The 13,688-nt window shown below is 43.2% G+C and overlaps 1 protein-coding gene across 1 annotated transcript; it reads left to right on the plus strand.

Annotated features, from left to right (window-relative positions):
- The first annotated feature begins 11,836 nt into the window (after positions 1 to 11,836).
- LOC125629038 (olfactory receptor 226-like) lies at positions 11,837 to 12,790 on the plus strand. Its single transcript, XM_048834292.2, has one exon. It carries the CDS (start codon positions 11,837 to 11,839, stop codon positions 12,788 to 12,790), a length of 954 nt encoding a protein of 317 aa, XP_048690249.1.
- Positions 12,791 to 13,688: the final 898 nt, after the last annotated feature.

Genomic DNA, 13,688 nt, shown 5'->3' on the forward strand with positions numbered 1-13,688 from the left:
GTACCCAGCTGATAGTAATTTCATCTAGACCACATTTCCCTAGCTTGCATATGAGACTGCCATGTGGGATTGTGTCAAAGGCATTGCAATCTAGATAAATCACCTCTACAGCCTCCCCACATTCATTAAGCCCGTAACCCTCTCAAAGAAGGCAATTAGGTTGGTTTGGCATGATTTGTTCTTGACAAATTCATGCGGGCTATTCTTTATAATCCTACTGTCCTCTAGGTGCTTACAAATTGATTGTTTAATAATTTGTTCCAGTATCTTTCCAGGTATTTAAGTTAGATTCCCTGAGTCCACCTTGTTTCCCTTTATAAAGTTTTTACTATGTTTACCCTTCTCCAGTCCTCTGGCAGACTGCAGAATCAGGAGTCCAGATCTCCATAGTGGCTTGGAAAGTCTCAGCAACAGGGCCTAATAGATATACCTGAGATTTCATCACTCAGAGAAAAATTGTAGAACCCTGTAATCTTCCTAGATTATAACTATTGGTATGTAATGACAGTTCAGGCAAGCATGTCCTGCCATAAGTCTCTGATGCCATATAAACTTTAAATATTACTGCAATAATACAGTTGTCCTGACTTGGTGTTGCTTATCTTTGGATAGAAGTCTATTCTCTCGTCTTCTTTAGTAGTGGCCTCCAAGATAATACGGCTCTCAAGCCTCTACTGGAACAATAATCTAACCTTTCCATTTGATTTGGTAAAGAGAATGTCATTCTGGCCCATCTCAATATCAAGAAATTCACACAGAAACATGGTATAACACAGGTACAGATGCTCACCTCTTTTTGACCGAAAATACTGATTTAGCAACACTGACAGGGTTTGGAAGTTTCATGCTGGTTTCACTGAATTGGGTCAGCCACATTTTCACTGCAGCATTTTCCACCTGAAATGTTTCAGTTTTTCTGAGCAAAACAATGTCTCAAAATTTTCTTACTTTTATTTTAAAAAAACAGAAACATTTTCAATGGTCAGAACGGAAACGAGGCGTTTCAGCTCTGTCACGGGTCACGCGAGGATTTGGGGGGTTTTACTTTTGCATTCACCAAAAAAAGAAAAAAAAATTGGTTCAACCTCAAAACACTTTTATTTGTTTTAATTGCAAGTCACATTATTCACTCAGCTACACCCACAAACACACCCTGATTTCCTTAGGATTTTCAAAGATTCCTAAGGGATTTGAGCACCTGAATCCCCTGGGAGCTCTGTGCATAACTTCCTTAGGCTCTTCTGAAAATTGGAGCCATTAAAAAGATGACAATTTTTGTGTTCAATTTGATCACATACCTCAAGGTGTCCTATGAGATTTCTTGCCTCTGGTAATTTCCCACTGGCTCTGCCAGAGCTCAGGTGAAGTCACGGCACTTTCAAAACCTTATTTGAAGAGTGGCTGAATGCAAAGTTTATTTCCCAGATGGACAGAGGCAACATGCTGGGAAGAGCAACAGAGAAGGAGAAAGCAATTCAGCGAAAGAGAGAGAGAGATGGTTATTTCATTTCTAAATGACAGCATCCGTTCCTCAACCAGTCTGAAAAGGTAAAGAAATGTAACGAAGGTACGCTATTCCTATTTTCTGATGTTCCACAGTTCATAAATTCGTAGATTAGAAGGCCAGAAGGGACCATTTTGATCATCTTGTCTGAAATCCTGTGTAACACAGGCCAAGAACTTCACAGGAAAAACTCCTGGAACAGAACTTTTAGGGAAAAAAAAATCCAATCTTCATTTAAAAATGGTCAGCTATCAAGAATCCACCACAACCCTTGGTAAATTGTTACATCGTTGATTATACTCACCGTTAAAATTTACACCTTATTTCCAGTTTGAATTTGTCTTGCTTCAACTTCCTTCCAATGGCTCATGATATGTGTTTCTCTGCTACATAGAAGAGTCCATTTGCTCCTCATGTCCGTACTTTGGACTCTAACCAAGTCACCAGGCTCTTAAACTTCCCTTTGCTAAGCTGAATAGATTGAGTTTCCTTGAGTCTATCACTAGAAGGTATATATAAGTGGGACTTTAGCTACTACATTTATGTCACTGCTCTACAAAAGGGGTATAAAAAGAATTTAGCAAGGAATACAGAGTGGTGGAGCAACAGAATGTAGTAATGACGTTCAGTCTATGTTTAGATTATTGAAGAAAAGGTTCAGAGATGACTCTGTGGTGTACAAATGCCTACATGGGGAAAAGATTTCTGATAGTAGAAGATTCCTTAATCTAGCAGAAAAAAATATCCCATGGTTGGAAGCTGAAGTTAGACAGATTCAAACAAGAAGTAAGGTGCACATTTTTAAGGGTGAGAGCTATTAAGTATTGGGGCAATTTACCTAGAGATGTGGTGGATATTCCATCATGTGAAGTCTTTACACTGAGTTTGGATGTCTTTCTAGAAGATATCTTCTACTTCAACCACAAGTTGTGGGCTAAATGGTGAAATTATTAGATACAATCAAATGGTTTATGGGATGTTGAGGGCAGATTAGATCTTTGTTTGGCAACTGATGAGTTGTGTGCCCTGGGAGGCAATTGGGGGTAAATTTTTTATTATAATTCTGATGCAAAGAAAATAAAGTTTCCTGATTAAATTAGAGGTCATTAAAAGCGTAAAAGTTTCTGAGCTCAAATGTAGCAGTTGTATTAAACAGGCTTATCATCATTATCACTGATAAATATAGGTTTCAGAGTAACAGCCGTGTTAGTCTGTATTCGCAAAAAGAAAAGGAGTACTTGTGGCACCTTAGAGACTAACCAATTTATTTGAGCATGAGCTTTCGTGAGCTACAGCTCACTTCATTGGATGTATACTGTGGAAACTGCAGCAGACTTTATATACACACAGAGATCATGAAACAATACCTCCTCCCACCCCACTGTCCTGCTGTGGGGTGGGAGGAGATAAACAACCCCTTTATCTACAGCCTCAGAAACAATGTATACCTTTATCTACAGCCTCAGAAACAATGTATACCTTCAGATCAGCGGCACTGCTATGGGTACCCGCATGGCCCCACAGTATGCCAACATTTTTATGGCTGATTTAGAACAACGCTTCCTCAGCTCTCGTCCCCTAACGCCCCTACTCTACTTGCGCTATATTGATGACATCTTCATCATCTGGACCCATGGAAAAGAAGCCCTTGAGGAATTCCACCATGATTTCAACAATTTCCATCCCACCACCAACCTCAGCCTGGTCCAGTCCACACAAGAGATCCACTTCCTGGACACTACAGTGCTAATAAACAATGGTCACATAAACACCACCCTATACCGGAAACCTACTGACCGCTATTCCTACCTGCATGCCTCCAGCCTTCACCCTGACCACACCACACGATCCATCGTCTACAGCCAAGCTCTGCGATACAACTGCATTTGCTCCAACCCCTCAGACAGAGACAAACACCTACAAGATCTCTGTCAAGCTTTCTTACAACTACAATACCCACCTGCGGAAGTAAAGAAACAGATTGATAGAGCCAGAAGAGTTCCCAGAAGTTACCTACTACAGGACAGGCCTAACAAAGAAAAGAACAGAACGCCACTAGCCGTCACCTTCAGCCCCGAACCAAAACCCCTCCAACGCATTATTAAGGATCTACAACCTATCCTAAAGGATGACCCAACACTCTCACAAATCTTGGGAGACAGGCCAGTCCTTGCCTACAGACAGCCCCGCAACCTGGATTTAAACTTTGAGAGTGGTCAGTTTGGATGAGCTATTACCAGCAGGAGAGTGAGTTTGTGTGTGTGGTTTTTGGGAGGGGGGTGAGGGGGTGAGAGAACCTGGATTTGTGCAGGAAATGGCCCAACTTGATTATCATGCACATTGTGTAGAGAGTTGTCACTTTGGATGGGCTATTACCAGCAGGAGAGTGAATTTGTTGGGGGAGGGAGGGGTGGAGGGTGAGAAAACCTGGATTTGTGCTGGAAATGGCCCAACTTGATGATCACTTTAGATAAGCTATTACCAGCAGGACAGTGGGGTGGGAGGAGGTATTGTTTCATATTCTCTGTGTGTATATAAAGTCTGCTGCAGTTTCCACGGTATGCATCTGATGAAGTGAGCTGTAGCTCACGAAAGCTCATGCTCAAATAAATTGGTTAGTCTCTAAGGTGCCACAAGTCCTCCTTTTCTTTTTGCGAATACAGACTAACACAGCTGTTACTCTGAAACCTAGAATTATTCAGTCTCTTTTGAAAGTGCTGATCCGTCACATGCTTGAGAGAAATGGGTAATTATCCACAGATCAGACACATCACTCATAGTAGCAGGTCAAGCTTCTTTCACAAATTTTAACCAGACACATGCTAAGCACTTAGTTATTCTTTCTGGCTCTGGTCTCTGGGCATTCACAGCACCCTGGTGGAAGAGGAAAGCATTGTCCTGGTTTCAACAAATAGAAAACTGAGGCTATGAGGGTATAAGAAATGAATTGCCCAATATATGACAAAAGGTCTGTGGCTGTGCTTGGATTTGGAGTCTGGCTGCTGAGTACAAGGTCTTACCAATTCAACGGGCCAATAGCCCGTCCCGCACAGGTAAATACTCAGAACCCAGGTACAGCCTAGCTCCAGTTTCAGACTCTCGTTATTTCTATCATTACATGTGGAGTGTTAGTCATGGTATGGAGGTTTCTAAAATACAGAATGAATTACTAGAGAGAGGTTCTTCAACTATTGAGCCTGGTGGTTAGGCTACATGCATGGGATGTGAAAGACCAGTTCAACTCCCAGCTTCAAATCAGGCCATCGAGTGATTGGAACCCGCATCTCCCGGGTACCAGACATGACCCAAGCCATTGGGCAGTAGGGACAGAGCTGAGCTCTCTAGGGTGACCAATAATACCGCACTGGAGGAGAGGAACCGTTTCACACACAATGTCAAAAGCTCTCAGTTTCATTCTGATGCAGAAGAAAAACACACTTTGAAATCATAAAATGGAATTCAAAAGTTCCGACTAGAATCTCTCTCCTTCCCCCCCCTTCCCTTTCATTGCCATGGTAAAAGATAAATACCGGAGAGGGAGAGGAATTATTTAAGCTCAGTACCAATGTGGACACAAGAACAAATGGATATAAACTGGTCATTGGGAAGTTTAGCCTTGAAATTAGACGAAGGTTTCTAACCATCAGAGGAGTGAAGTTTTGGAATAGCCTTCCAAGGGAAGCAGTGGGGCAAAAGACCTATCTGGCTTTAAAATTAAACTCGATAAATTTATGGAGGAGATGGTATGATGGGATAACATGATTTTGGCAATTAATTGATCTTTAAATATTCATGGTAAATAGGCCCAATGGCCTTTGATGGGATGTTAGATGGGGTGGGATCTGAGTTACTACAGAGAATTCTTTCCTGGGTATCTGGCTGGTGAATCTTGCCCACATGCTTAGGGTTCAGCTGATCGCCATATTTGGGGTCAGGAAGGAATTTTCCTCCAGGGCAGATTGGAAGAGTCCCTGGAGGTTTTTCGCCTTCCTCTGTAGAATGAGGCACGGGTCACTTGCTGGAGGATTCTCTGCTCCTTGAAGTCTTTAAACTACGATTTGAGGACTTCAATAGCTCAGACATAGGTGAGAGGTTTATCGCAGGAGTGGGTGGGTGAGATTCTGTGGCCTGTGTTGTGCAGGAGGTCAGACCAGATGATCATAATGGTCCCTTCTGACCTTAATATCTATGAATCTAAGATCAACGAAGCATTCAGATGCACCAATTTTTACAGTGCTTTTCTGTTTCACCTCTAGTTACAAGTGTTGAAAAAAAATCACTTGGAAAGATGGACATTTTTCTTATTTTCACAGTAATCCCAAGAAAGAATGTGCTGGCAGCTCAGCACTTCCTAGCACCACGTGGGGGATTGGCCTCAACCTTGACTCAAAGGAAACAGCAGCCTGTTCTGAGCCAAGCGCATGGCGGCCTGACGCACATCGTCCCGTAGTGATGTCCGTGGGATCAGTGCTGACTCAGAGAGGAAATCCGCCCCCCATTTCTGGCAGCGCAGTGAAACCTCGCATTTTGCCCTAACTTTCCTAGTCCCCCAGAAGTGTCGGGCTGTGTAGCCCATAGGGCTAGCTTAGCCTTTATTACCTTCAACTGTAATGCAAGGAACCGACAGGCCTGTATCCTGTAAGACATTAGCTTCAGCAAGTTAGCATCAGTGTAGTGACATGTGATAGGCCGGTAACCTTTGGCATAGATCAGTGGTCTGACAGTTACCCTCCGATTTGGGGGGATTTGGGCTAGCTTGCTCAATGGCAGGAGTTGGAACTTAACGGTACATGGCAACAGCAGGAACATGCAAGTAATAACTGTAAACTGGCTTAAACAAGAAGTGACAGGTATCATAATGGGCTAAAATGGCATTAATATGTATGAATATGTTAACCTGTAGAATAAGTCCACCTCAGTGTTATGTGGCTGAGGAAGTTAGATGTGGGCATAGATGCTTGAGCATTAGCGTGAATATTCACAATCGTGCCCAGGCCTTACAATAGGGCAGACCACCGTGGGGAGAGTTCGTTTTCTGGGCGTAGCCACCATTTGACCCTTCAGCTCTATTGTTATCTACCATCAGTCTTCGGCATTGAGGAACCTGGGCCATCGGACTCATTTGGCACACCAGAGACAGGGCTGGTCCTTCATCTCTCATCACCAAGCATAGGCGCCGACCCCGTGGGTGCTCTGGGGCTGAAGCACCCACCTGCAGCTTCCCGCCCCCCCGCTCCAGCTCACATCTGCCTTCGCCTCCTCCCCTGAGCATGCCGCGTGCCCGCTTTTCCCCCTAGCTCCCAGTACTTGCGCCGTGAAACAGCTATTTTGCGCGGCAAGCGCTGGGAGGAGGGGGAACGCAGTGCAGTCGGGGAAGAGGCGGGGCCGGGATTTGTGGAAGGGGTGCAATAGGGGCAGGAAAGAGGCAGAGTTGGGGTGGGGACTTTGGGGGAGGGGTTGGAATGGGGGCAGGGCAGGGGCAGGGAAAGGGTGGAGTCGGGGCGGGGCCAGGGGCAGGGCCAGGGTTGTCGGGGCGCGAGCACCCACCAGTGCCGGGGAATGTTGGTGCCTATGTGACACCAGGTCCTCAACAAAGGGTGTAAGTAGGCAGATTTAAGAGCTCGTGCCGAGAATGATACCACAGATATCCCCAATATGGTGCTACTTCTATCTTTTTATGTGGCTCGGAGCTTTTCTGGCTTTGTTCATTATTCTAATAAAGAGCTATTATCTTTACCATACGCCCCAAGGCTCCCAACAAGATATTGAACTTGTTGGGTTTAATTCTATGTAGCCTGATTCTTGGGACAAGAACCTTATGACCTTCTGATCAACTGCCAAATAATACAAATATGATTAATCTTTAAAAGAGTCAGGCAACAGCTGCAAGGGACCTAGCTCACCTAATCCAGCCCCCTGTACTGAGGGAGGCCCAAATAAACATCACCCATCCCTCACCAATGTTTGTCCAACCAGTTCTTAAAATCTCTAGTGGTGGGGGTTCCACATCCCCCCTTGGAAACTATTCTAGTGCTTAACTGTCCTTATAGTTCGGTTAGAAATTAGGGAAATCATTCTAAATCTCCCTTACTGCAGACTGAGCCCATTACTTCTTGCCCTACCTTCCGTGGACACGGAGAACAGATCATTATTCTCTTTATACCAGCCCTTAACACATTTGCAGACTGTTAAAAGGTCCCCCTTGCTCTTCTGTTCTCAAGACTAAATATGCCCCACTTTTTAACCTTTTCTCATAGGTCAAGTTTTCTAAACCTTGTTTTCATTTTTGTTGCTCTCCTCTGGCCTCTCTCCAATTTGTTTCAGAGTAACAGCCGTGTTAGTCTGTATTCGCAAAAAGAAAAGGAGGACTTGTGGCACCTTAGAGACTAACCAATTTATTTGAGCATAAGCTTTCGTGAGCTACAGCTCACTTCATCGGATGCATCTGATGAAGTGAGCTGTAGCTCACGGAAGCTTATGCGCAAATAAATTGGTTAGTCTTTAAGGTGCCACAAGTCCTCCTTTTCTTTTTGCAAAGATCTTAAGTAGCTTGGAAAAATCTAAGCCACAGTGTGGACAGGGCCTAATAGATGTACCTGGGATTTCATTACTCAGAACAAAATTGTAGAACCCCGTCATTTTTCCAGATTATTGCTCTGTGTGAGTGATGAATGTTCAGGTAAGCCCATCTCATACCGAAGCTCCTACACCACATCAAATGCAATAAAACCACTACAATAAAATCTACAATAATGCTACAATGTAGCAAAAATGCTACAATAAAATCACTAGTCTTGACTAGTGATGCCTATCTTTGGATGGAAGTGTAGTCTCTGTCCTTCCTTAACCTTGGCCCCTAAAATGATACTGTTAGCAATCTTGTATTAGAAAAAGAGTCTAACTTTCCCATTTCATCTGTTAAGTGGAATGTTATTGTGGCACATCTTAACATCAAGGGTGTCCCACCAAAACCTGGTGTAAAACATACAAATGTTCATAAATAGGAGGGAAGGGAAATTTTTCTGTTGAAACTCTTTTTGGTCGAAAATGCTGATCGACAACACTGAAACATTTTGCAAGTTTATGTCGGTTTCGCTGAGTTGTGTCGACCGTTTTATAAAAAAATCAAACCATTTTACTGCGGCACTTTGACAATACAAATGCCGTGGGGGCTCTTTAGTGCAAGACAACTTTTTTTGTTTGAAAATTTCCTTTGCTTTTGTTTGTTTGGAAAACCTTTTAAAATGGCCCAACCTGAAACAATTACATATCAACGTGTTCATTTGACCCAACACAAATTTACTGTTTCTGTTTAACTTTTTCATTCACGGAAAATTCTTTAAAAACATTATTTCAACCCGAAACAATGTTCCATTTTTTAAATGGCGAGCTTACTGAAATAGCTTTTATTCACACAGCCTTACTAAGAAAACCCACATTAATTTGCCAATCTGTCGGGTTAAGAACATAATCATTAGCCATGTTTGGAAAAGGGTCAATAATTTTGTGAATGTTTGAGGGAGATGTTCTTGTTTCTTTTCAGAGCATGATTACAAATTCTGATTAAAAATAATAAAAAAACAAAATTTTGAACGTTCAAAAAAAGATGAATTCATCTTCCTATTCTGCCTTAAAATTTTGGGGTAGGATTTTTAAAGATTCCTAAGTGTTTGAGCACCAGAATCCCAGGGAAAGATAATGGGAGCTCTGCACCTAACTATTGTAGACTTTTTGAAAATCTTAGCCTTAAAGAAGATGACTATTTTAGGGTTCAATTTGATCAGGTAACTCAGGATGTCCTGTGAGAGTTCTTGCCTCTGGTAATTTCCTATTGGTGTTGCCATGGCTCAGATTAAATGATTGCACTTTCAAAACCTTATTTAATGAGTGGGTGAAAGCGAGACTTTCCCCCAGATGGACAGAGGAGGAGAGATGGCGAGAGAGCAATGGCTACGGAGAGAGAGATTCAGAGAACAGAGCTGGTTTTTTTTATTTTTCTAAATGACAGCAGCCGTTCCTCCACTGGTCTGAAAAGGTAAATATATAAAACGGCTATTCATATGCTTTGGTGTTCCATAGTTCATTTATCTGTAGAATAGGAGGGACCATTGTGATAATCTAATATGATTTTCTGTGTAACACAGGCCAGAGGACATCTCAGGAAAAAGTTCCCAGAGTATAGACAAAAGTATAACAAGATCTAATGGCTGGGAGTTGAAGATAGACAAAGTCAGACTGGACGTAGTGTCTGTTTTTAACAGTAAGGAGAATTGCCCATTGGAATAACTTAGCAAGGGTGATGTGGTGGATTCTCCCATCCCTGGTCATTTTGAAATCAAGATTGGATATTTTCCTAAAAGGCAGGCTCTCGTTCAAAAGGAAGTCGGTCCTGGGGCCGGTTTTGTTCAATATCTTCATAAATGATCTGGAGGATGTTGTGGATTGCACTCTCAGCAAATTTGCGGATGATACTAAACTGGGAGGAGTGGTAGATACGCTGGAGGGGAGGGATAGGATACAGAAGGACCTAGACAAATTGGAGGATTGGGCCAAAAGCAATCTGATGAGGTTCAATAAGGATAAGTGCAGGGTCCTGCACTTAGGACGGAAGAACCCAATGCACAGCTACAGACTAGGGACCGAATGGCTAGGCAGCAGTTCTGCGGAAAAGGACCTAGGGGTGACAGTGGACGAGAAGCTGGATATGAGTCAGCAGTGTGCCCTTGTTGCCAAGAAGGCCAATGGCATTTTGGGATGTATAAGTAGGGGCATAGCGAGCAGATCGAGGGACGTGATCGTTCCCCTCTATTCGACATTGGTGAGGCCTCATCTGGAGTACTGTGTCCAGTTTTGGGCCCCACACTTCAAGAAGGATGTGGATAAATTGGAGAGAGTCCAGCGAAGGGCAACAAAAATGATTAGGGGTCTGGAACACATGAGTTATGAGGAGAGGCTGAGGGAGCTGGGATTGTTTAGCCTGCAGAAGAGAAGAATGAGGGGGGATTTGATAGCTGTTTTCAACTACCTGAAAGGGGGTTCCAAAGAGGATGGCTCTAGACTGTTCTCAATGGTATCAGATGACAGAACGAGGAGTAATGGTCTCAAGCTGCAGTGGGGGAGGTTTAGATTGGATATTAGGAAAAACTTTTTCACTATGAGGGTGGTGAAACACTGGAATGCGTTACCTAGGGAGGTGGTAGAATCTCCTTCCTTAGAGGTTTTTAAGGTCAGGCTTGACAAAGCCCTGGCTGGGATGATTTAACTGGGAATTGGTCCTGCTTTGAGCAGGGGGTTGGACTAGATGACCTTCTGGGGTCCCTTCCAACCCTTATATTCTATGATTCTATGATTCTATGATTCTTTTGAGGAAGTTTTGTGGCCGGAGTTAGACAGGAGGTCAGACTAGATGATCACAGTGGTCCCTTCTCACCTTGGAATCTGTGAATCTATTATGGTGGGTGTTGTGGGACGAACACCAAAAAGAACATATGCTGCTGAGTGCTCAGAGACAGAAGTTTAGACCTTGGAGGGAGGCTCCACCTAAACGGCTTATTCGGATTTTTTTTTTCGATGAGAATGGTCATCGGTTTTCTCCAGAGAGGAGAGGGAGCAGAACCACAGAGAGGATGTGGGAGCTGGACCCTGACCAGGAATGACGCATGGCCATGCTTTGATAAGATCAGGGTCTCCCTAGAGATGCAGGAAGTGGAAGGGTCACTGAATGCTATATTTATATTTATGTTTAGCCTGGTTAAATAAAAGTATAATGGTTTTTCAAACCCAGAAATCAGAGGAGTAGTATTGATAGGCTTGGAAGAGACCTGTAAGGTCCTTGAAATAGAGGAAGGAAAACAGCCAGGATCACGGAATATTTACCGGCGAGTGTCTGGAGAGCAATATCAAAGGAGTATAAGGCCAGTAGTATCAAACCGGAGACACTGCTGTTGAATCAGGGAGGGGCAGCTCATGACAAGTGAGAGGATTATCGGAGGAGTCTCAAGGTAAAATGCTATGCTGTCTGTTAGTCAAGAAATCTGACTAGAAAATCAAAAGGGTCTCATCTGAATTTAAAATGTATGAATCTGTGAAAATGGCATGCTCTCATTTTCACTATCTATTTGGGCATAAGCTTTTGTGGGCTATAACCCGCTTTGTCAGATGCATCTGATGAAGTGGATTATAGCCCATGAAAGTTTATGCCCAAATAGATTTGTTAGTCTCTAAGGTGCCACAAGGACTCCTCATTGGTTTTGCTCATACAGACTAGCACGGCGACCACTCTGAAACTTATTTTCACTGTAACTCTTTCCACAGCCAAGGCTGACATTGGACATGGCGGAAAGAAATGAAACAGCCGTGTCTGAGTTCATCCTAGTGGGATTTTCCAGTCTTGGTGAGAAACTGAAGATTTTCCTCTTCCTGGTTCTTCTCCTCATCTACCTGATCACAATAACGGGGAATGTGGTCATCATTTTCATAGTGTGGAGGAATCCCCGACTCCACTCTCCCATGTACTTTTTCATCGCCAATTTGTCCTTCTTGGAAACGTGGTTCACCTCGGTCACAAGCCCTAAGCTGATGCTGAACTTTCTCTCAATCAGCCGAAGCATTTCATTCCATGGCTGCATGGCCCAGTCCTTCTTCTATTTTGCTTTGGGTGGTACAGAGTTAGCCTTCCTTGTGGTCATGTCCTTTGATCGCTATGTTGCCATCTGCCGCCCTTTGCAATATGCCACCATCATGGAGCAGAGATTCTGCATCCAGTTAGTTCTTGGTACATGGGTGGGAGGTTTTATGCTCATGAGTTTACGGATGCTCCTGTTTTTGAAGTTGAGTTTCTGTGGGCCGAATGTGATCAACCATTTCTTCTGTGATAACACACCCCTTTTCCTACTGTCCTGCTCTGACACCAGTGGGGCTAGAAGGGTGGATTCTATTTTGATCTCAATTTTAGTGCTGAGCTCATTAGGCCTAACAATGTTGTCATATGTGAGCATCTTATTTTCTATTCTCCGAATCCCAACGGCCACAGGCAGACAGAAAGCTTTTGCTACCTGTGGCTCCCATCTCACATCTTTGGCAATTGCCTATGGAAGCTGTATTGTGTTGTATGCCAGGCCTTCAGGAAGTTTTTCCTTGGATGTCAACAAAGGGGTGGCTCTGCTGAACACTGTACTGTACCCTTTCCTCAACCCCTTTATCTACAGCCTCAGAAACAAGACTGTGAAACTCGCCCTGAGAGAAACGTTTAGGTTGGGTACTGAAAAGTTGCTCCCCGATCTGTGACATGCTTCCAAATAGATACAAGAAAAGCAACAGAAAGATAATGCAAGGGCATGAATCAATCCACTAATCTGAAGTCCAATTTTGTGTAATACTCCTTCCTTCACATGTATTTTCTATAAATAAATGTTCAGTTAATTCTATTATTCAAGAAAATAATTAGAATAATTAAACCTTCCTTTAAAGTGCTGAACTGTCACCCACTTGAGATCAATGTGCAATTATCCACAGAACAAACACCGCATGGATAGTAGCAGAGCAAGTTTCCTTCAGGCCACACCACTTTCAGTAGGACTTGGGTACCAAATATCTGTTAGGCACTTTTTTCTCTTCATGACTATGGTTTCTGAGGACTTCACAGCACCCTGGCATGGTAGGAAAACATTATCTTTAACTTTTATTGATAGGGAACTTAGCCAATGGTTAGAATAAATGAATTGCCCAAGGTCAGACAAGAAATCTGTGGCTGTGCTAGGATTTAAAGTCAGGTTTCCCGAGTCCAAGATTGCTCAAAGATCCAATGGACTAAGACCACAGGATGTATGGAGAAATATTCAGTAGCCTCATATCTCGAATGTCAGATTTCAGACCTTCATCATTTCCATCAGTAGCTGCAGAAGGTTAGTCACAGTATGGAGGTTTCTCAGATACAGAATGAATTGCCAGAGAGAGATTCTTCAGCTGCAGTTCCTGCTGGTTCGCAGACATTCCTGGGATATGAAAGACACCGGGTCAACTCCCAGTTTCAAATCAGGCCATATAGTGTTTGGAATCTGTATCTCCCATGTTCCAAGACATTATCCAAACCATAGGCCTCTAGGGTCAGAGCTGGTTTGTCTCTAGAATTGACTAATAACACTACCCTGAACAGAGAAACTCTTTCATAATTCATGTCCAAATG

The sequence above is a fragment of the Caretta caretta genome, chromosome 13 (genome assembly GCF_965140235.1).
Source record: "Caretta caretta isolate rCarCar2 chromosome 13, rCarCar1.hap1, whole genome shotgun sequence".
NCBI lineage: Eukaryota > Metazoa > Chordata > Testudines > Cheloniidae > Caretta > Caretta caretta.

What these genes read in the sequence shown, in the direction of transcription:
- LOC125629038 (XM_048834292.2), top strand. Translation starts at nt 11,837, where the DNA reads ATGGCGGAAAGAAATGAAACAGCCGTGTCTGAGTTCATCCTAGTGGGA.